A 21,920-nucleotide genomic window follows, 5' to 3' on the forward strand; every position below is an offset into this window, starting at 1 on the left:
CTCTGTACCATCAGGTAGTTTCCCTGTGCTAACTTGTACAATAAAAGTACAATATCAAAACTGGGAAACTATTGCTAATATAATCTATAGAATTTCTTAAGATTTCATATCAAAAGAAATGTTTTCTGCTTTAAAAAGTATTAGTAATTACATTTGATATATTTAATACTTCATATCAGTAGTTACCTATATAATACTATAAAATGGGCTATTTTCATTTTCTTCCCTTGCCTACAACATGTTTCATGTCAAACAGTGGAATAATTGCCAAACACTAATTTTTATTAATGCCTTAAAATGTTATGTGTTCATTTTTATAAATATTTTAATTTATTTATTTGAAAGAGATGGAGGCAGAGAGAGGGAGAGAGAGAATGTGCTGCCAGGGCCTCCAGCCACTGCAAATGAACTCCAGCCACCTCGTACGTCTGTTTTATGTGGGTCCTGGGGAATCAACCCTGGGTCCTTTAGCTTTGCAGGCAAGTACCTTAACTGCTAAGCCATCTTTCTAACCCTGTGTGTTCGTTTTTGATGACCAAAAGAATTCACTTTCCTGTTGCTAAGTTTAAAAACTACCATGATTCTCTTTCTCTGTGCCTCATTCTCTGTCTCTCAAATAAATAAAGAAAAATTTTTTTAAAAAGGCTGAAGAAATGTCTTAATCATTAAGGCATTTGCCTGCAAAGCCTAAGGACCCCCGTTCAATTCCCCAGGACCCACATAAACCAGATGCACAGGGGTTGCATGCATCTGGAGTTCGTTTGCAGTGGCTGGAGGCCCTGGTGTGCCCGTTCTGTCTCTTCCTCTGTCTCTGTCTGTCTGTCTGTCTTTCTCTCTCTCTCTCTCAAATAAATAAAGAAAATGTTTTTAAAAATACCATAACTTCAAAGTTTATGTTTAAGATTCTTCAATAATAGGTTATTAGGGGTTGTGTGGTCACAAACATGTTATTTTTTTGTCTGTTGTTTTGAGTGGGTTTTGCTGTTTTTTCCACTATAATAAATATAATGGTTTGAAACTTTGTGGAGTTTGTAAAACTTCATTCATTTTAGAACCTATTGTCTTAACTTATTTACAAAGCTAATCACCACAAAATAGATGGTCACCGTTCATAGCTCTGGGAACAAAGGTTATGAGTGTCTGTGTGGAGTTTTGGAAAGCCCTCGTGCATACACCAGTAGACCATAGTCTAATCGTCGTGTTGACATATTTTACACCTAATAACCATCTAAAAAAAAGCTATACTTGTCTGTTCTACTTACTTCACAAGTTTGATATGTGAACCAAAATGAAGGCAAAATACTTTGAGAATCAGAGAGTATACCATAAATATAAATTTATATATACATATATATATACATATAATACTATAATATATAATAAATATATAAATATGTTTGAAAAGAAAATTCAAGGACATTCTTTTTGAACACTATGTGGGAAAATATTTCTTGCTGTCCTTTCCCTTTCTGAGGGGGATTTTGAAATAGCTTAAGTAGTTTTCACTCAGATTTCTACAAAATCAAAACCTGCAAGAACACTGGCCATACCAGATGTGAGATAGGCATAGCTGTGGTCAGGGTTGGCAGAATCCATGGATAGTGGAGACATTTGTTCACAAGGAGGACATAGTAGTCATTCATCGTGTGCTTCTGCATGCATTGTGATCTCTCCAGCTCATTGCTGAGCTTCGCCGTGTTTCATCTTCAGATCTGTGGTAAAAGATCACATAAGTCGATGTCCATATCCCCACTAGCTCCTGGAAGAGGGGCGGCACTCACTCAGTGCTGTGGTGAGAGCACGAGAAGAGAGCCAGTGAAGGAGGTAAGATGGCTTTGACCACCTAGCAAAGTGCAACCACGATGGATTCATGTTGCACTCACTTTGCAGCCTATCAAGTGAGCAGTATATCAAACACTGGTAAGACCATTAAGTGTAGATGATTTTATAGAGTTTAATGGTATATTGAGGTAAAATTAATGTAAGAAAATATTACACTTGCTATAAATGTGACAGTAACATAGAATCAGTGAAGTTAGGTATAAAGAAACATTTTTAAATTGTTAATTTGTATGTATCTATTATATCTCTCACTATATATAGAATAATTGTAATGTTCATAATTGGTTGTGGTTTTTTTAAATTCTCAAAGCATGCCATAGTAATAATAGTGTAAGCTTGCACAAGAGCATCATCATGCCTGAATGTCAAGGGAGCACTTAGGAAATGGGAATTGGCTAGTCACATTCACACTTAGGTACATCTTGTTTTATACTGTAATATAATGAATATGTTCTAGAGTAAAAGCTGCCAACCATTTCTCAGTATACTGAGAATACCCTCGTGGTTATTTTGTCATCTCTGAATCGAACTGTATCTGAAAACAGACTTGTATTTTGACCTTTGTTTTTAAGTGACATGCCATTACCCATGCTGCCCACCCTTGTCCTTTAGGACTTTAAAAAAATTCAGACTTGCACATGTGCATGTGTACACACACGCACACACACGAACACACACACACACACACACACACACACACACACATACACACACACACACACACACACACGGATTTCAAACCACTCATGATGACAAGTATCCCTCTATGATTTGTTTTAAATCAGTATTAAAACACTGAGTCCAGGTCTGGAGAGATGGCTTAGCGGTTAAGCGCTTGCCTGTGTAGTCTAAGGACTCCGGTTCAAGGCTTAACTCCCCAGGACCCACGTTAGCCAGATGCACAGGGGGGCGCACATGTCTGGAGTTCGTTTGCAACGGCTGAAGGCCCTGGCGCGCCCATTCTCTCTCTCTCTATCTATCTGCGTTTCTTTGTCTGTCACTCTCAATTAAATAAATAAAAATGAACAAAAAATATATATAAAATAAAATACTGAGTCCAATTAACATGCAAATATAAAAAATATCATTAACATTTCTTGAGGTAATGATCATTGTTACCTGACGAGTGTGAACGATTTAAATGTAGTCAAGCGAGGCATTTGGACTATCAGTTACTACACACACCGCAGTATTTTATTTAACAATTTAACTGATATTTTAAACTATGACTCAGCAGAAGGGTGTGTTCACTTTAGATAGTTTTACTGTCTCATAAAAATGTCTTCCATTTTCAAGTAGTATACTAGAATAGATACTCAGTGATCTGTCTTATTATAGTACACATAAAACTTGTGGGAAAGCACTAATGCGCTGCTGGGCGAATGACTGAGCTAGTGACACAGCAGAGAGAATTTCTCTGAAAAGGTTTAAATACATAAATATTGACTGAAAGCATACTTTGTCTCAGGTGAATAATCAAATCAAGGTAGACTGAAGCTATGTTTTAGCAAATCCAGAGATGGCAAACATAAGACTGATGCAATCTAATGAGGTGTGAGAGAGAGAGTTCCTGCACAAACAATCAAAACCAAGAAGCAAACAAAAACCCCAGCAGAACTCCTAAGGCATTATCTTCATTTCCTTAATGATAAAAACAAAACCTGGACAGGGGAGATGGTTCAGTGGATAAGGCACTTGCCTGCAAAGGCTAATGACTCTAGTTAATTCCTCAGTACCCACGAAAAGCCAGATACACAAAGTGGCACATGCATCTGGAGTACGTTTGCAGTGGCTGAAGGCCCTGGAGTGCCCATTCTCTCCCTCCCCCCCCCCTCCTCCCTTCTGTTTCTGTGTCTCCCTTGTCTCTATATCTCTCTGCTTTCAAAAAAATAAATAATTTTCTTTTTACAGACTTTACCTACAATTAATAGAGGATGCATTTGGCTTTCTCAGCCTGAGTGACATATGGAACAAGAAGATAAACATAAATATCTGTTAAAAACACTAAGCATGCTTATGGGATTCACATTTTTAATTCATACTATCTATTTGGTTCTAATCTGGTACTGGCTGATTTAAGACCAAATTTATGGCAAGACAAATATAAATATTTCATGGAAGAATGAGTTTTTCATTTTAGCCACAAAGAATTCATCAAGATAAAAGCCCATGCTGGGTGTGGTGGCATGGGTCTTTAATCTCAGCACTCAGGAGGCAGAGGTAGGAGGATTGCTGTGAGTTCAAGGCCACCCTGAGACTACATTATTAATTCCTGGTCAGCATGAGCTAGAGGGAGACCTTACCTCAAAAAAAAAATAAAAATAAAAAGAAAAGAAAAAGAAAAAGAAAAAAAAGCCCATGCAATATGACCTCCTAAATGGTAAATTCATCAGGTATATGAGGAAAATAACGCCATGAAAACCATCTAGTAGCAAGCACAATGATAGAAATATATTTATGTGTAATTTTATAATCTTTTCTGTGTATAGAGTGTGTGTGTGTGTGTGTGTGTGTGTGTGTGTGTTCGCGCCATGACAAATGTGTGGCAGTCAGAGGACAACGTTGGGATTCCGTCCTTGCCTTCCACCTTGTTTGAGACAGGGTGTCTTACTGTTCACTGATGCCCACGTCAAGCTAGCTGGCCCCCGAGCTTCCAGGGATTCCTGTAGCTTAACCTTGCATCTCATGATAGGAGTGCTGGGATTGCAGACATGTATGCTGCTGCTTTACAATTTGTGCCGTGTCCAACTGTGCATGTGTTCTGGGGATCTGCACGAACATCTACACGCTTATATTTCAAGCACGTAACCCACTGAGAGATCTCATTGGCTGTTGCCCTCATATTTTATAAATGTTCATGGCCATAAACAATATTTTAAGGAAAGAGGTCATCAGAATGAAATGAAAGTATTATAAAATAAATAAAAAGGACTTCAAAAATGAAAACAACTGAAGTGAATAACACAGTGAGTGGATTCAACAGCAGATTAGTCGTGGCTGGAAGTAGGATAAGTGAATTAAAGAAGTTATACAGAATGTAATGCATAAAGAAAAGTGGTGAAATGTATGCGATATTAGCCACTAAGGTGATACCAAGACAAAATATAATTAATTATTTCATTGGGATCCAAAAAGGCAGAGGGAGAAAAAATGATAGAAAGGCAGGGTTAAGAGATAATCGCTTAAAAATCTGAGCTAGTAGACATTAAATTACTGGTTTAATGAATTATGCAAAAGGAATTTTTAAGAAAGTTCTAAGAAAAATTTATAGAGCATACAGTAACGGTTGTCCAGATCATTGACTTCTTGATGGAAGCTTTGAGAGCAGGAGGACGGTAGAACAATGTCTTTGAAGTGGTATTAATCTAGAATCCTTGAACTACTATAATTTATTTTCAAGAGCAGTAATTAATTTCTGATGCTATCAAAAGTCTTTGAAGGGTATATCTACTGCATTTCTTCAGATGGAAATCAATGATAGCAGATGAAATTATGAGCAACAAAAAGAAATAGAGCAAAGAATGTGTTTGTAATTCTAGATGAACATTGATTGTTCCAAGTAGTAACAGTAATAAGTTCTAAAGTTAAAAGATGCAAGATTTTGCTATAATTGTATGAAGCTCAGACATGGTTTTGAGAAATGGGTAATCACAGCTAATCAAACATACATAACTGCTGCCCATTGGTAATGTGCATCTCAAGATAGTTCTAAATGTAGCCCAACATAGTCATATCTTACAATATCATGTCACTGTGTCAAAACATTTGGCCAAATGTTTGTGAAAAGAAGAAATAGGCATTGTTAATGACCATCTATCATTAGATTCCTATGACTGAATTCCAGGAATTCCAACTTAATGATAGAAACTGGTGACAAAACTGGCATGATGAAAATTATAGATACAGAAGTATTAGTAAACAATATTACCATGAAACACAGCTTAGCTAAAAAGTATTCTTTTATGTGACATAATTAATATGAGTATACAATGAAAGAAAAAAGAATAAAGTAATAAATAATTTAAATATTAACCAGATATTTTAACTATAAGAACTACTTAGTATTGTAACTTATTCCTAAAATATTTTATTACAAAAATAGAGTATTAACTTAGTGTGAATAGGACAAAATACACAAAACTGTGAAGAACTTTAATAACTCCACATATAATAAATGGCCTTGACATAATGTATAGATAAATACAGTTGGAAGATATAATACCTTACTTTCAAGCACGTAGAACATTAATACATTAATATTGGCAATGAATTTGCTCATTATATTCCTTACAAAATTCAGAGTTAAAAAATTATATCCTCATGTCACAACTTAATGAAGTTTGCAGTTGATACCTTACAAAGCTACCTACATACATTTGAAAATACTAAAGCATACTTATGAGTAACCTATGTGTAAAAGAATAAACCAGAGTGGATTGTAAAAATACAGGCCTTTATTCTCCAGTAACACCCAGCACTAATTAATAATAGATACAATGAAATATTTGAACAGTATTTACAATAAGGGAATTGGACATTTTAATAAAAATAATACCATGAGGCAGTATTCAATAAGAGCTATTAAAGAATTATAGTTAATAATATCTAGGTTCTGTGGAAAATTATTAATTTAGCTTGGGACTCAGAAGAAATAGCTTACACTTGAGTATTTTTCTACTGGTTAAAGTGATAAACCGAAGGGTAGAAGGGAGTTCCTCTAAGTAAGGAAGATTCTTTTCAAGCTAGGATACAAATACAACATATATGAAAGGAAAGGCAATAACAAATTTAGGCAAAGGCTACAGAAAGACCATTCATAAATTAAGAAGTACAAATTATTGCCGGGCGTGGTGGCACACGCCTTTAATCCCAGCACTCGGGAGGCAGAGGTAGGAGGATCGCTGTGAGTTCGAGGCCACCCTGAGACTACATAGTGAATTCCAGGTCAGCCTGAGCTAAAGTGAGACCCTACCTCGAAAAACCAAAAAAAAAAAAAAAAAAAAAGAAGAAGTATAAATTATTAATGAACATTTTAAAAGAAGTCTAACATCTAATATAGTTACAGAAAAAAAGAACAAAAAATGAGATAATATGTTTCATGTCACATAAGGAAGAAAAATATTGAAATTTTCTTACTTAAGGATATGTGTACACAGGTCTTATCAAGGTGTTTATTTTCTCTGTTTATTATACTGGCATTCAACTTGACTTATTCATAGTCTCTCTCCTCTCTCTCTCTCTCTCTCTCTCTCTCCCTTTCCTTCTTACTCTCATATACACACCATATACATAATTTTGCTATTGATATTTTCTATTTTGTTCTAATATTTTTAATTTTGTAGAACTTACATGATTTGTTTATATTACTTATGTGTGATTATCACTTTGCAACTATATCTGATTTGGGTCCAATAATTCTTCTGCCAGAAATTAATCTCTATTTCTTCAATTACACACACACACACACACACACACACACACACACACTTCAAAATTACTCTTCATATCCTTATTCATGTTAATGTAAAACTGGATAGATTTCTAGGAAGAGAGAATATATTAATAAAATAATGGTGGGGCTGGAGAGATGGCTTAGTGGTTAAGCGCTGGCCTGTGAAGCTTAAGGACCCCGATTTGAGACTTGATTCCCCAGGACCCATGTAAGCCAGATACACAATATGGCACATGCATCTGGAGTTTGTTTGCAGTGGCTGGAGGCCCTGACATGCCCGTTCTCTCTCTCTCTCTCTCTCTCCCTCTCCCTGTCGCTCTCAAATAAATAATAATGATAACAATAATAAAAATGGTGTATGTGTGTATATATGTATAGACAGACACGCACATCGAGAGGGGAGGAAGGAGAGAGGAAAGGGAAGAAAAAAGAAAGAAAGAGTGGGAAGAAACAAAGAGGAGGAGGAGGGAGGAGAGAAGCCTGAGACATCATTACTGGGAACAAATGCCCCCTAGCAGTGGTCCTTGCCTCTCTGCTGCAGCTGTGACAGGCATGAGTGCTATGTGCCAATGTTCTTTCTCTGGGCTCAGCTGGGATGCAGCACTTCTCTCCTTACACTACTGTAAGCAACACCTTGTAGCATAAAAAGCACACTCTTGGACAAGATGATTTAGAAGGGCATCCAGTCAGATTTTTTTTTCCACTTGGTATATATTCAATGTACATGGTACTTGACACCATAATGCCATTTCCAATCAAGTATATAATATACATTGAGCATAGCTTCCCCATGAATCCATCTCCTTCTTATTATCCCTCTCCATCTCCTTAGTCTCCCTTCTTTGATAGGCAGTTTGTTTCACTTCTATCTTTGTGTTATTTTTATGACATGATTTTATATGTCTATAAAACCTAGCACCAACAAATGAGAGATGACATGCAATACTTGTCTCTTTGAGACTGCCAATTCTATATATATGCTACTTTCTTGTTCTATCCATTTTCCTACAAGTTATATAATTTTGTTTTAGCTGGAAGATTTTTCTGATCAAGGAACAGAATTGTAGCAATAAATAGCAAAGAATGGTTTTCAGAAAAAACAAACAATGCTGGGTGTGGTGGTACATGCCTTTAATCTCAACACTCAGGAGGCAGAAGCAGGAGAAGTGCTGTGAGTTCAAGGCCACCCTGAGACTACATAGTAAATTCCAGGTCAGCCTGGGCTACAGTGAGACCCTACCTCAAAATACCAAAAACAAAAACAAAGAACACATTTTAATAGCCATGTTAAGAAAATGAAAGGTGAAAACAATTAGGTGTACTAAATCTTGATATATTTTACTAATATTTTCATATGTAATTGATATAAAACAATATGCACCATACAATATTTCTGCAATCTAATGTGTGTTTCTAATTTATCACATTTTAGATAATTTTTCATTGGAAATACTTAATCTGCATTTAAGAGTACAGTCTGAAATGCTGTTTTTTGAGCTCATACACTTAACTTTTCTAATACTAAACCAAATATTACTTCTAAATTTATTTAAAATGAAATAATATTAAATTTGTAATGAGATTGCACCAGCCAAATTTCAATGTTCAGTAGCCCCATGTGGCTATTGCTAGCCTATTGATCATCAGAAAATTTGAGAATACAGACAAAACAAAACAAAATAAAAAAGCTGTATGATTATGTTTCACCCTGTAGGGAGATAGATGTTCTAGCTAGGGAAAATCAAAAATAGACCTCAAAAGTAAACATTCAAAGATATAATCCAAAACAGCATAATGAAGTGCTAAAGCCTTGCCATAGGCAGACTGAGTGCTACTTGGGTAAGAAGTTCTGGGAAGACCCACAGCTGGATACTGTCTTCACCACTCTGAAGCCTGAGTGGTGGCAGGGTGTGCTGAGGTTGTGAGGACGGGGCGTGTTTCACTTAAGAAAGTGTGTTCTGCCTGCAGGCATGGGACCCGCTGCGCTGGAGAAGTGGCAGCTACTGCAAACAACTCTCATTGCACCGTTGGAATTGCTTTCAACGCTAAAATTGGAGGTATGGGAAACTCACTTCCTGGAGATAGTTGTGTTTGCAGAATCTTTGTGAGACTAAAGATGGGTGTGTCTTTGCATCAATATGTGCAGCTGCTGCCAGTAACAAAGTGACCACGTGTAATTTGGTTACTCAGTACAAGTCAGGGACTGTTGATACAGGATCCTTAAAGTATTACAAACAATTTTATTAAACAAGCTTGAAAAAAATGTTATTCAGTACAGAAGATACCCATACGATTGACCTTTGTATCCAAATTTAAAATTAGTTTCTGGGTCAGAAAGAACCAATAACAGAAACATCAGGACATACTATCTTTGTGGAAGAAGCATCTGGAGTTGGTTTGCAGCAGCTAGAAGCTCTGGTGGGTCCATTTTCTTCCTCTCTCTATCTCTCTCAAAATAAATAAATAAAATATTTTTTTAATTTATAAAATAAAGCATTCTGCACAATGAGTTTAACCCCTTAGACACAAGGCATGAGGCTCATAATTAAATCAGACAAAAAGAAACAGACGTCTACCTGTAAACTTGGCAGAAAAAATGAAATTCTTTGTCTATTTTCAGTAAAAAAAAAAAAAACAAAAAAAAAAACATGACCCTCTGAGTGGTTGAACCGACACTTGGTTTCCCATGTGTCACATAAACTGCGTTATATAAAAACTGAACCCAGTCGTTACATTGATAATCATGCTGGCATTCAGACACTCTAGTGAGATGGGTCTGGGCAGTTGCAGCATTTATTTCAGAACTCACCACACAGGTCAAATACTTCATTTTCTTCATATTTATTTATTTGACAGAGAAAGAGGGAGAGAGAGAGAGAAAGAGGGAGAGAGAGAGAACGGGCTTGCCAGGGCCTCCAACCACTGCAGACCAAATCCAGATGTGTGCACCCCCTGTGCATCTGGCTAACATGGGTCCTGGGGAATCGGACATGAGTCCTTTGGCTTTGTAGGCAAATGTCTTAATTGCTAAGTAATCCCTCCAGCCCCATATTCTGCTTTTAAATTAGAAAGTAAGATGATTTCATTCGTCTTAGCTATTAAAGAGTACATGTTTGTTCTAAAAATTCATGTTACATTGAAACAAATCAATGGCTATTCAGGACTGAGCACTGTCCTGCTTCATCCACTCTTACAAAACAGCCCTCTCTCAAGCATTCCAAGGACATTCCCACTTCCATTCCACACTGTTAGAAGACTTTTGTCCATAGTCCTCATTCTCCACATAGCTTGTTAACATACATTTTCTTTTAGAAGTCTGAAAGTGAAAATATCATACAGTAATGTAGATCTAGATCATTATTATGTGTCAACTAACACTAGTTTATTTTAAAGTGCAGAGGAAGACATGAGACATATTATTCTAAGTTCTGTAGAACAGAACCAGCAGAACGCACACATGTATGTAAAAATCTCTCCACCTAGGCCTGTGTGTATAACAGTCATCAAAGATGATTCAGTAAATAGTGACACACATGGAAGCTGGTTAGTTCCACAGTGGCCAGAAAATCTAATAGCTACTCAGTTCAAAAGTCTGGAAACCTGAACAAATTTGAGGCAGTGGTGTAGTTTTCAGTCCAAGGTAAAGACCGGTAAGTTCACTGATGAGATTTCTCACTGGAAGGATACAGAAGCAGGAGGCTGATGTCCAGCGTGATGGCAGCAGCAGTGGATTCACAGGCAGGAAGAACTGAGCCTGCTCACCGTGGCATGCTGCCGCTGTCTGCTGTTGCTAGCGTATGGAAAGTGAGGCTGGCATTCAGGGTGGGTCTGCCCCCCACCATAGTTTCTGTGCCAGTCTTCTCTGGCAAGGCCTGTGGCATACATGCAGGTGTGCTCTATCTTAATTACAGCTCAGTCCATTATCACTGACAGGAGTAAGCATAGACATAACAAACAAATGCAGCACCTCCTTTTTTAAACATTTTTATTTATTGTAGAGAAAGATGGATCTAATTGGCATGCCATGGCCTCTAGCCACTGCAAACGCACTCCAAGCACATGTGCCACTTTGTGCATCTGGCTTTATGTGGGTACTAGAGAATTAAACTTGGGCCGTCAGACTTGGCAAGCAAGTTCCTGGTTAACACTCAGCCGTCTCACCAGCACCAAATACAGCATCTCTAGATGGGCTTGGGGTATTACATGACAGTAGGCACTTATATCTGGTTTTCTAAAAAAATAATTAAAATATGCCATTTCCTTTATATAATATCTGTCATAGAATTTAAAATTATTTAATGTAACCTAAAATTTGTGATTTTAGGTGAAGAAAATGGGGTAGAATTTTAACAGTTGTGTGTACTGGTTATATATATGTTCATTGCTTCTACTTTCTTTATTGGCAAGATGTATGCATATATTTTATAAAGTTAAAAGATATAGTTCCCTCAAAAGTAGTAGTTCTGCGTGCAGGGGAGGTGGCCCAGTCAGTAAGTGCTTCCATGTAGTTATGAGGACCTGAGTTTGAATCCCACAAAATGCTGGGTGCAGCACCACGTACCTGGAATCCCCTTGTTGTGGAGGTGGAGACAGGAGAATTCCTGGGGCTTGCTTACTAGCTCGTCTAGCTGGGTTGATGAGCTCCAGGTTCACTGAGAAACCCTGTCTCAAAAATAAGAGCAATGAAGGAAGACACCAGATATCAGCCTCTGGCATCCACACATATACACCTCTACACACACATGCGCCCACACCCGCAAGAATATTCACATGCAAAGCACCACGCAGCCACACGTGCAAGAGAGAATGGTTTCTACCTAAGACTGCCAGCTTTGGTTTTGCTTTTGATGTTCGTAACCAATCAAAACTTGGTATCCTGCTGGGATGACAAGGTTTTCCTAGGAAGTAAAGTTGCCCTGTGCAGGTGTAATTTTAAGATTGTTCAATGTCGCAGTGAGGTTTGTTCACTTGCTTTGATACTTTGTTGTTACAAGTTTCGGAGATACAGAAGGAAAAGGAAAACATGGCATGGGAATTAGACAGGTTATTTATTTCTTCCCATACAAGAGACTGTCTGTAATTTGGGCTAATATTAAATTTCTATCTGCCTGATGGGAACGTGCTTAAATGAAGATTAATGATTAAACATTACTAAAACCCCTTGAGAATTATTTGAAGTATTAAATGCATTCCTGTGTATTATTTGACTTGTAAATAACTTGGCATCATTCTTAGATTAGGGGATATTTAGGAAATGAGACCAGGTTAAGTTGGCAGCTTTCCAACTTCTACAAATATACTAAGGTCTGAACATTTTATACGACTAGGAACACATGTATTCAGTGTGCAGAAGTACAGGGCGGTGGACGGCATGTGGACCTGTGGGTACTCAGTGGGGGCGGGTAGGCAGAAAGGAGAGGTTATGGCAGTTGTCTTAAGCATCGAGCATTAAAAAAGGGGAGTGATTTAAAAAAAAAGATTTAAAATTTTTTTTTCTTTTACACAGAATGTAATTTCCTTTCTTCCCAAGATAGTTTTTGCAAAGTATATGTCCTCCTTTAACCAGCTCTGCTCACTGAAGTATTGATTAAAAATGTGTTATTGGGGCTGGGGTGATGGCTTAGAGGTTAAGGTGCTTGCCTGCAAAGCCAAAGGACCTCGGTTCTATTCTCCAGGACCCACATAAGCCAGATGTACAAGGTGGTTATGTGCCTGGAGTTCATTTGCAGTGGCTGGAAGCCCTGGTGCACCCATTCTTTCTCTCTGTCTCTCTCTCTCTCGCGCGTGCGCGCGTGCAAGCTCTCGCTCTGTCGCTCTCTCTGCCTCTTTCCCTCTCTCAAATAAATAAATAAAAATGAAATGTTTTAAAAAAATGTGTTATTCACCTCCCAAAGTCTCGCAGGAAGACTGGGTACTATTTAGTGGGCCCTCGTTCTGAGCTCCAATCTTTCTCTTTGAAGGTGTGCGAATGCTGGATGGTGATGTCACAGACATGGTGGAAGCAAAGTCGGTCAGCTACAATCCCCAGCATGTGCACATATACAGCGCCAGCTGGGGTCCGGATGATGATGGCAAGACTGTTGATGGACCGGCCCCCCTCACCCGACAAGCTTTTGAGAATGGAGTGAGAATGGTATGTTTACCCACACTGGTCGGAGGTGGTGACACTCAGGGTTCGTGGGCCCAGTGCCCTCGGGATAGGGAGATGTTGAAGCTCTTGGGCTGAGCCGGTAGCTCTGACAATGGAGCTGTTGAGCACTGATGGTGTCAGTTGGTTCTGTTTGAGTGGACTCAGAACTAGAGTTTCCTCTGACAAAAACACATGCATTTGGATGCTTAGATCCACTCAGAGGAATTACATTAATTTATATGTTAACCGACAGACAGTAAGAGAAGCAAATTCCTGAGGCTTAGAGACTACATGGGGATATTCACAGTTTCCATTTGGCACTGCTGGGTCATTTAACAATGCCCTTCTGGGCATCTCCCTTTTGTTTCCCTCGTCTATTCTCACTTTTTCCCCAGGACCATGTATTTATCTACTGTCACCAAATGTCTCTAAGTGGGGAACATCATTTTCTCTGACTCACTGACTCACTGAGCACTGTCCTCTAAAGCACTGATCACCTCACCTAATGTTAGGAAATGTCTCTGTCACACTACAGACCCTAAGAAAGTCTGTCTTCAGTTAAATAAAGACGCTAATACTAGTGTTAGTGAAAGGAAGAGCACTCCTTCTAAAGCAAACTCTTTTTCTTCCTTCCTCAGGAGTAGACCTATGATAGACCTATGAGTAATTTAAAGTATGCAGTTTCCTGAAGGCCCTCCTTGATCTGGCCCTAACTTCCCTTGCTTTCTTCATCCCTTTTCACTCTGTCAGATCAGCATCCTATATCTCCACTGCCTGTCAGCACACTTTTTCCCTATCACACTCCCAAGTCTTACCATTTTTGACCAACCCTTGTTTGACTGTCAAGCCTCTACTCAAAGGTCACCCCTTCCCAGACAGCTTTTCCCACACCCACCACAATTAATGGTCACCAATCTCCATTCTGTGCTTACTGTCTCTTTGGAGTCTCACTGGTGTTAACACAGACATACCAACATATTTGATGCTTTAGTTTGTTCTGAGTATAGCTTCTCTGAAACTTAAGTTCCTGGAGAACCAAGAGTCCATTGTATTCTCCTGAGTATTCCACAAATACTGAGTCAAATTTAGTTTACCCTGAGTGAGGTTAAGAACACAGTTATATGCAGCCCAGACTTGCAGCAGTGGATTCCGCTGATTAATGAGATGTTCTAGCAGGAATGACAATAATAACAAATCTTGTACATTCTAGAAGAATTGGGTTATAGTTTTGTTTTCATTTTTTCTATTTGCAAGGGGAGAGAGAGGCAGAAAGAGAGAGGGAGAGAGAATGGCCATATTAAGGCCTCTTGCAAACGAACTCCAGATGCATGTGTCACTTTGTACATCTGGCTTTATGTGGGTACTAGGGAATCGAATTTGGGACATCATGCTTTACAAGCAAGCACCTTTAACTGTGGAGCCATCTCTCCTGCTCCCAAGGACTAGAGTTTTATCAGAAGACTAATTTAAACTATCTTTTGGTTATTCTGAAATGGATTTAAGAGTAAATATTACATATTTATTTTATAAGCACTTTTAAACTAATAGTTCAGGTTTGGTGAAGACATTTTCTTTACTATTTATTTTCAGCTAATTTATAACCCTTTTAAATATAGGACCATATTTTAATACATTGCTTAAAATTTTCCTTTCAAAATGCCTTAATACTAAATGGATATACCTTAAGTGACATGGTGATTTTATTACCAAAGCTGTGGACTACAAACATCTATCCTTGTTTTCTATGCCATCAGTAGGACAGTAATTGTAGTTAAGTAAACCAAGTTTAGTTCAGTGAATCTTCAAATTTAATGTGTATGGCATTCATATCAAAGAGAACAATTTGGCTGGGCTTGGTGGTGCACACCTTTAATCCCAGCACTCGGGAAGCAGAGGTAGGAGGATCACCACAAGTTTGAGGCCACCCTGAGGCTACATAGTGAATTCCAGGTCCGCCTGGGCTAGAGTGAGATCCTACCTAAAAAAAAAAAAAAAAAAGACAGAGAGAGAGAGAACAACCTGTGTTTGGGAAGAGAAAGGCATGGCCACTGTTAGGTTGTCCATAATACTCCATTAAAACCCCCACTCACATTCATAAAAGTGATCCTAGTAAAACTGGGTGCTTCACCAAAACTGAAATCAGAGAACGGTAAATACTTGGAAAGAAGTGGTTTGACAACAATATACATGATATACATGTTCAGAACTGTCAAAAATTAATTAATTTTTTAAGAAATAAAATAAAAACATAGTGACTTGGAATTGCTCATGACTATGAAAGTGTTATATTAGTAACTGACCTAGCCTCATGGTTATACAGGTACATGTAAAGAATGCCCAGGCCCAGCGCCTCACTTTCCTAACAGACTCACAGGTCTCCTCATTTTTGATGGAGAATCTGTTGCTCAGTGGAAATAAGCTGTAATATTACTCTGAAAAATGAAAAGGTTGTGCGTGGTTGACAAAAAAAAGGTATGTAGACTGTCATATAAGAAACCATATATACACAGAGGAAGATGATATTGAGAAATAAATTTAATGGGAGAATTAACCTCACTCTTTTTTTTTTAAATATTTTTTTTCACTTTTTATTTATTTATTTGAGAGTGACAGACAGAGAGAAAGACAGATAGAGGGAGAGAAAGAGAATGGGTGAGCCAGGGCCTCCAGCCACTGTAAACAAACTCCAGACGCGTGCGCCCCCTTGTGCATCTGGCTAACGTGGGACCTGGGGAATCAAGCCTCAAACCGGGGTCCTTAGGCTTCACAGGCAAGCGCTTAACCGCTAAGCCATCTCTCCAGCCCTAACCTCACTCTTAATTACATAAGTGATCTGTGTTTCTTATGAATGATCACACACAGAATGTGTGCTGTGATGGAAGTAATAATAGATGTCCCCACACAACTACCTAGCCACTGCTAAACAAAAAGGCATTTTCCATAATCCCAGACATTACCATGCCAACTGGGAATCATATTGAACCTCTGCAGGTACTCCGTGAGCATCATTCCAAGGAAGCCCATAAAGATATAGCTCATGGGGCTGGAGAGATTGCTTAGTGGTTAAGGCACTTACTTGCAAAGCCAAAGAACCTCGGTTCGATTACCCAGTATCCACGTAAGCCAGATGCACACAGGGGCGCTTACATCTGGAGTTCGTTTGCAATGGCTGGAAGCCCTGGCATGCTTATTCTTTCTCTCTCTCTCCCTCCTTCCCTCTCTCTTTCTTTCTCTCAAAATAAATAAATAAAAATAAAATATTTTTAAAAGATATAGCTTATTTGTTTCCATGTTTCTTTCTTTCTTTCTTTTTTTTTTTTTTTTTTTTTTTTTTTGAGTAGAGAGAAACCATGACTTAGGGGCTATGGTGCAAGTAAGCAGTATAACATGTGCTTACCATGCATGAGGCCCTGGGTTCAGTCCCCCAACAGTTTTAATATTAAACAAACTGTCAACTTTTAGAGATGATATAATAACCTGAGAAACCTCTTTTAATAAGTAAAGAGCCGGGTATAGTGGCACATACTTTAACCCTAGCACTCAGGAGGCAGAGGTAGGAGGATCGCTGTGAATTTGAGTATACTGTGAGACTACATAGTGAATTTCCGGTCAGTGTGAGCTAGAGCAAGACCCTACTTTGAAAAAAAAAAAAAAGCGAGAAAGAAACAAAGGAAGGAAAGGACGGAACTTATATCATCTGTTTTCTCTTATCACTAAACATGAAAATACAGTACTGACCAATTGGAATGAGATATGGATGGATGGATAGCATTTTCCTGTTCTTAATACATAGAGAGTTTCAAGTCAAGCCAAACTCAAATCCAGTGTTTACTTCTTAGATTATATAAATTAGATCACTATTGCTTCCATTTTCTAAGGTAGGTCATTAATGAATACTACTTACTCATAGCAATGTTACAAGCTGTGAGTGAAATAACAGGGCTACAAAGAAATTAATGTGATGCTTGAGTATATTCATTGCTCAATAAAAGCCCTTTTTTAAAAAGAGAAAAGATCACATTCTTTAAAATGACAATTTATATTTGTCCTCAGTCCTCATCCTTCTCATCTAAATCATGTCACACTATGTAGTTCTAGGTGATTTCACTGGATTACTTGCTGAGGTACATTAGAAATACGTTTATGTAAGTCAGCACAGATCCTCTGAACTATGATGGGATCATTTGCTTGTTCTTCCTCTGTCTATTCACAACTTCAATTTCACTTGCCCTACTAAATTATTATTCATGCATACATACATGTGTGTGCATATGTATGCATATAAATATTATATACACAGACATTCATTCAAGGTATCCATGTTTATCATCTCAAATTAAGTTGATAGTTTGCCAAAGGGTGCTTCTGTAGATAACTATGAGTACATAATTTAATATTTAAAGTAATTATTGGGTAGTTTTTTCCAGGAAAGTGAAATGTTTTACTGCTTTTTCTGTTATTAAGCACCAAGCACCAAGTGAAATTTACATTTTATCTTCTTGGAGATCATTCTAATTTGTGACGTGTGTGTGTGGGTGTGGGTGTGTGTGTGTGTGTGTGTGTGTAGAGAGAGAGAGAGAGAGAAGGAAGGAGGGAAGGAGGGACAGTCACATAGATAAGAATAGAACAGAAGAACTGTGTTTTGTTTTATTTGTTTTTATTTATTTATTAGAGAGAGAGAGATACAGAAGTAAACAGAGAAAGAGAGAGAGAGAGAATGGGCGCACTAGGGCCTCCAGCCACTGGCAACAAACTCCAGATGTATACATCCCCTTTTGCATCAGGCTTACGTGGGTCCTGGGGAGTCGAACCAAGGCCCTTTGGCTTTGCAGGCAAGTGCCTTAACCGCTAAGCCATCTCTCCAGCCCAGAACTGTATTTTTTAAATTTATTTAAGGAATAAATGGCTGGTAAAAATTGCCTTAGGTAGCCAACGGAAAACCTATGCAGCAGCCTGATATTATTTTGCCTGCTGCCTAGCTATATCTTGTGCATCATGCAGGAACTGGAATTTGCTGTTGTTTCTTCCATTAAGTTTAGTGAGCTGCCATTTTGTAGGAAGTGTAAATAAAGGGACATTTTATGTGCAACACATTACAACAACACAGATCCTGTGCTGTAGCAACAAGAGAGAAAACAACATGGAAACAACCACAACTAGTGTAGCTGAAGCTACATGTCATTACTAACATACTAGTAGTCACTGTGTGAGTCAGAGCTGCTATAGTTATAAAAGAAAGGGTGTCCCCCTTAGGGGATGGTGTCTGGATAGAGATAAATGATGAACCAGTCATAGGAAGAGCTGGGGAGGAATGTTCACAGGTAGGTTAAGCCTGGTGGCTTCTTTGGACACATTGGATGAAGAAGGATTGTCTTGGACCACACAAACACTAATGTAAAAAGGCTGAGCATGATTTTCATGATACCAGATAACCAAATATGTCCTCACATAATAATCATAATTATGTTGCATCATGCTAAGAGTCTTAACTTTGTTTAGCAGGTCCTAGGTTTGGAATATAAAAAATAAACATACTTAAGCAATAAAACTTCACTATTTTGATATGCTTTTTCTATAAAAGTAAAAGAGAACTGTATAAAACTAGTATGTGACATATTTGAGAAACTCATGCATCATTATTTGGTATGCCAGAAGTAGTTGCAGTTCTCAGTGAGTCCTTAAATTGTATATCAGATATTTCACTTCTCCTATTACTTCACATGTTTCATTCTTGGAAACAGTGGCTCACAAATGTAGGTGCTGCCAGGAAGCAAAATGACATGAATAAGGCATGATCATGAAGGGAGGATACTTGTCTTTGAGAAAATGAAACTTACTAAAGTCTAGTGAGGAGACATGATCACATGCTTCTATAAGCTGAATGACAGATTGTAGGTGTTTGTATTCCATTTGAAAATTGGCAGGTAACTTACTTATGTTGACTGAAACCGGGTCACAAATATACCAAAATATTGATTATTTTTCTGAAAATCTTGAGAACTGTTTTCAAATTCTTGTATCAAATCAAAAGGCAAGGCTACATAGTTTTTCTGTGGAAGTAGATTCAGTTGTTTGTCTGATTTGAGCTTGGCATAGTTTGGGTTTTATTTGGAGGATGTTACAACTTGAAACATTGTATTGATAGATTGGTTTTCAACTTGGAGACATGTGGAACTTAATAAAATAAGCGAATAAATCCACTAAAAAGGCTAAATTTGTAAGCCAGTTATCCTCATCAGGTTGTGGCACAAATTTTATTTTTGATTCCATAAAATACTTTTGTTACCATAAATGATATGTTGCAGATCATAAAATCTTTTTAACATCTGGCCTTGAGTTAGCCACCTAACTTCTAAAATGTAAATGATGTCATAATAGTCAGCATCAACATTCTGAAAGGATTCCTGGAACTAATGATCATTTAATCCCTTGGTTCTTGGGAAATTTATCATCTTGATAATGATTTCCATGATGCTGTCTATTTTGATGCTTTTGCTTCTGTTTTCTTGGTGCAATGATATTTCATTAGATGTCAGTTGTGAGTGTCAATTGCATTATCTTCTAACAATTTTACCTCTTACTGCTGTAGCAGTATTTTTTACTACTTCATACAAATCTCTTGATTTAGTTTCTTTTAAAGGCACACTAAAAATGCTATTTCTTCAGTGGCTTATATTCATCTCAATACTGTTAATAAAAATAGCAAGGTAAGCCATATTTGTAGCATCAATCCACCACCAAAGCTTAAAAATGAATATTAATTAGCAGGTCTATCCAGAAAACTATTTTGATAGATTTCCCAATTTATTTAATTTGCTTGTCTACCATTTAGTAACACAAACTAATTTTATAAATACCCTTTTGGGGCCTGGGAAAATGGTTCAGCTATTAAAGGCACTTGTTGTAAGCCTGCCTGAGTTCACTTCCCCAACATCTTCATAAAGTTGGACAAAGCATGGCCAAGCCACATGTGTCTGTAAAGCAACATGCCTGTGGCAATGGCAGGTGGAGCCAAGAGAATCCAGCCAGCTAGACTGGAGCACACACAAGAGAAGAAACAAGAGAAACCCTGTCCCAAGGAAGGAGGAAAGGAGAAGACAGCACCTGGAGGTTATTCTCAAACCTCCATATGCACAGTGGTCCACATGTACCCATGCCCAGTGATGCACACTTAACCATGCCCAGTGGTCCACACTTACCCGTGCACGTACACTCACTCACTCTTTCACACACAACTAAAAACAAAAGAGAAATGTCCCTTTCTCTTGTTCAGTGCATATTGTATTTGCCATACCCTCCATATATTACTTAATGAGCCTACCATTACAAATGGTTATTTTGGTAATAAATATGCCACCATCTAACTAGCTTTTCCAATCAAGTCTGAGTTGTGACTTCATAAAGTAAATTTTTGTTAAGAAGACGGACTTTTTTCAGTTTCACTATTTAGTCATCCATACACAACAAATTTGGCAGCATATTTTTGCATGTAATGATTTTTCAACTCGAGGCTTAGAAAACTCACAAAAATTCCCTACAAATTAAGCAGAGTTCCTTACTGGGTTTGTCTCAGCAAAAAAAAAAAAAAAAAAGTTTCAACTTTTCATTAAATAATCTTCCTTCATCTATAATTTTTCTTTTTTCTAGGAGAGGTTCTGTTTTTAAGATACTTTAGAACTAGGGTTAAAGAACTAATAATATATAATGGGATATATTTTTTATGTTATATGACATTTAATAGGAAAATATAAAGCAAGGTTCCAGCTGCCAATGTAATATAAAGTAGGAGGTGTGGTTATGGTTAAGAGTCTAAAGTACCCTTTATAATCAAATAAAAATTCTTACCTGTCTTCTAAATAACATTAAGCATCTATCGTTTGCAGTAGTAAGTTTGTTCATAATCACTGAATTTTACTTGCCATCTTACTTTGAGGAGATAATGGTGCCAATTTCATTGCACTTGGGTGATACACTAGAAACTGCACGCCACTATATCATTCAAGTCATATGAGAACATATGTGTTTGTATGACATTATAACATAGTGTTGCCATCTACAATGTTCACACTTAAGAACAACTCAACTGAGTTATAAAAAAACTCAATATTTTAAGTTTACAGTTTTGTATTGGGTTGCATTCATGTCTGTATGGGGATGCATGCTGGAGATACATTCTGGGCTGCAGAGAATCTGTGCAGAAGTTGCAGGGGAAAAAAGCCAAGATTTCAACATATTCTAGAACAGAATGCTACTTAAAGCTTGGGGAAAATGTGAACAGAAAGCAGTAGGAGAAAGATGAATATAGGAGGGTTGGCCAAGGCTTTCTAATTCATGGCAAGGTTTGCATTCTGTTGTAGAAAGTCACTGGGGATTTTAAACAGAAGTGTAGCCATTTAGGAGGGCCCATCTGTGGCTAATAGAGGCAAGTGTGCAAGATAACAGTGGTCTAGGAGAAAGCTGAGACAGTGGCAGCTCTATCCAGACCACCAGAGCGAT

The 21,920-nt window shown here is 37.7% G+C and overlaps 1 protein-coding gene across 3 annotated transcripts in view; it reads left to right on the forward strand.

Annotated features, from left to right (window-relative positions):
• The window catches only part of Pcsk5 (proprotein convertase subtilisin/kexin type 5), a 496,681-nt gene that overhangs the window by 168,580 nt on the left and 306,181 nt on the right, over nucleotides 1–21,920 (forward strand). For all 3 annotated transcript variants that reach the window (XM_045145561.1, XM_045145571.1, XM_045145581.1), the window contains exons 6-7: nucleotides 9,263–9,351; nucleotides 13,255–13,427. In XM_045145561.1, the coding sequence (XP_045001496.1) occupies nucleotides 9,263–9,351; nucleotides 13,255–13,427 (262 nt within the window). The remainder of the gene's footprint in view (nucleotides 1–9,262; nucleotides 9,352–13,254; nucleotides 13,428–21,920) is intronic.

Source organism: Jaculus jaculus, chromosome 1, assembly GCF_020740685.1.
Source record: "Jaculus jaculus isolate mJacJac1 chromosome 1, mJacJac1.mat.Y.cur, whole genome shotgun sequence".
Classification (NCBI taxonomy): Eukaryota; Metazoa; Chordata; class Mammalia; order Rodentia; family Dipodidae; genus Jaculus; species Jaculus jaculus.